The sequence below is a fragment of the Alosa sapidissima genome, chromosome 4 (genome assembly GCF_018492685.1).
Source record: "Alosa sapidissima isolate fAloSap1 chromosome 4, fAloSap1.pri, whole genome shotgun sequence".
NCBI lineage: Eukaryota > Metazoa > Chordata > Actinopteri > Clupeiformes > Clupeidae > Alosa > Alosa sapidissima.
In genome coordinates this window covers 29470065-29472564 of record NC_055960.1, presented here as the reverse complement: position 1 = coordinate 29472564, position 2500 = coordinate 29470065, and the positions used below count along the sequence as shown (strand labels likewise).

The 2500-nt window shown below is 43.0% G+C and overlaps 1 protein-coding gene across 3 annotated transcripts in view; it reads right to left on the bottom strand.

The window, feature by feature from the left end:
* acap3b (ArfGAP with coiled-coil, ankyrin repeat and PH domains 3b) overlaps window positions 1-2500 on the bottom strand; it is an 89470-nt gene that overhangs the window by 24754 nt on the left and 62216 nt on the right. For all 3 annotated transcript variants that reach the window (XM_042088287.1, XM_042088288.1, XM_042088289.1), the window contains exons 7-9: window positions 2336-2380; window positions 1898-1993; window positions 1130-1204 (exon numbers count right to left, since the gene is read on the bottom strand). In XM_042088287.1, coding sequence (XP_041944221.1) covers window positions 1130-1204; window positions 1898-1993; window positions 2336-2380 — 216 coding nt within the window. The remainder of the gene's footprint in view (window positions 1-1129; window positions 1205-1897; window positions 1994-2335; window positions 2381-2500) is intronic.

The following is a 2500-nucleotide window of genomic DNA, read 5'->3' as shown; positions in this document are numbered from 1 at the left end:
TGTATGTATGTGTGTTTGTGTGTGTGTGTATGTGTGCGTATGTGTGTGTGTATGTGTGTATGTGAGTGTGTGTGTGTGTGTGTGTGTGTGTGTGTGTGTGTGTGTGTGTGTGTGTGTGTGTGTGTGTGTGTTAGTTTCTAGGTGACCTGCTTTGTCCTCATGCAGATGGAGGCATGTGGAGAGACAAAGACCAAGCAGAGATAAATCACCATGGGAACCAGAGAGAGAATGGTGCAGGAGAGGGTGGCGTATGTGTGTGTGTGTGTGTTTGTGTGTGCTGCACCTCATAATCAAGTAAAAATGATTCTATTTCCATCCTCCTGTGTATTAAAGTTTGAAGTGTCTGTGGTCTCACTGTCGGCTGCTCCCGCCTCGCCTGTCAGACTGAATAAAGCTGCTTGAAAGCATCACCAAGAAACCTACAGCAGAGCTACCAGGCCGCCACACAGCGCGAGACCCTCCCTCAAATCTCTCCAAAGCAAAACAAGCCTTTTAAAAACGTTCTGTCTCCTCCTCAGTCTATTTTAGGAGATCTCCTCAAGAGCCGCCTGGTTGAGTTGAGGAAAAGAGACTTCAGAAGGACTTCAAAAGAGTGTGTGCAAATCAAGACTCTATTTTAGCTATGGAGCACACGTGTGTGTGTGTGTGTGTGTGTGTGTGTGTGTGTGTGTGTGTGTGTGGTGTGTGTGGTGTGTGTGTGCAAATCAAGACTCAAGACTTAAACTTAACTATGCAGCACACACAAACTCCTCTATATGCAGATACAAAATATATATTAATACTCAAATATATGAACAACTATCAATTTAAAAGATCTGGGTAACACTATATTTGTATAGTCTAGTCTGCAGAGACTTTACAGATGAGTAGTACACTGTTCATAGCATCACATGAGAGAGAGAGATAGAGAGAGAGAGAAGGAAGGAGAGAGAGAGATGAAATGAAGAGAACCCAAAGGGAAACATGTAAACCTCAAAGTGTGTAATAATGATGACAATGCTGAAAGATGAGGACCCTGATTATAAGAACAAAAAAAAAAACAGGAAGAAAAGATTACAGATGAGAAGAAAGGAGAAGAAAGGAGGGATGAGAGGAGAAGAGGAGAAGAGAAAAAGAAGGTGTGTCTCACCCGTTGCTGAATGATGGCGTGCTTGTGCTCCATCTCTCTCTTCTCCACAGCAGAATCAATAACCAGCTGATCCAACTGCAGCATGTGCAGAAAACACACACACACACACACACACACACACACACACACACACACACACACACACACACACAGTGTCAACAAACAGATGCCATAAATCAACATCTGGAGCGCTCTCTCTCTTTCTCTCTCTCAGGCACATACACACTCTCTCTCTCACACTCACACACTCACACACACACACACACAGACACATATACAGACAGAAATACAGACAGACAGAGACACACACACACAAAGAAAATCACATACATACTCAGACACAGACACACTAAGCAAATACGTGTGCACGCATACCACACACAAACACACAGACGCACACACACACACATTAAAGCCCACTCTCTTATCTCCTGGCATTGTGTGTATGATGTGGCAGTGAGATTATGTGGGATAAATACAAAGGCTGGCTCCAGCAGGGAGACTAACCTATTTCAGAGAGTGTGTGTGTGTGGGTCCTGATAGCATGGCAATGAAAACTCACACCAGGAAAACACTGTCTGTCAATCAGTGTGTTTTATATACAGGTAATGCACACACACTAATACATACACACACGTTGATTAGTTATTTTATTTGGAATGAACAATACTGATTAAAACAACACACACACACACACACACACACACACACACACACACACACACACACACACACACAGACACACACACACGCCAGAGTTGTGCTAACCTCTGCTGCTAGGTTCTTCATGTAGGGGTCAATCTGGTCGAGCAGGTTGTAGCCCTGCTGAAAGAGACTGTACTGGGCGGTCATGAAGGACAGCATCTGCAGAGCACAGAGCAGAAGAGATGAGAGAGGACACACACACACACACACACACACACACACACACACACACACACACACACACACACACACACACACACACACCTTCATATCACTTAATTAAGCACTTTACACATGAGCATAATAATGAATCCCTATAAACATATCCCCATCACAAAGATAATAATGAATCCCTATAAACATATCCCCATCACAAAGATAATAATGAATCCCTATAAACATATCCCCATCACAAATATAATGATTGCTGATCAGTGCAGTGATGTCTCACTGCAACAGAGTGGGGGAGGGAGGAGGATGGATGATGAATATCAAACTCACCGCATCTAAGATTTCAAACTTCTTTTTGGCTTGAAGCACATTGATCTGAAAGGGAGAGGATATAGGAGATATGAGGAACTGAATAATATGAAGGAAAAAGTAGAGTTTTGGCCTGTTAGTACAACAAAACATTAACACCACTGGGTTATCATTGTATTCATATCA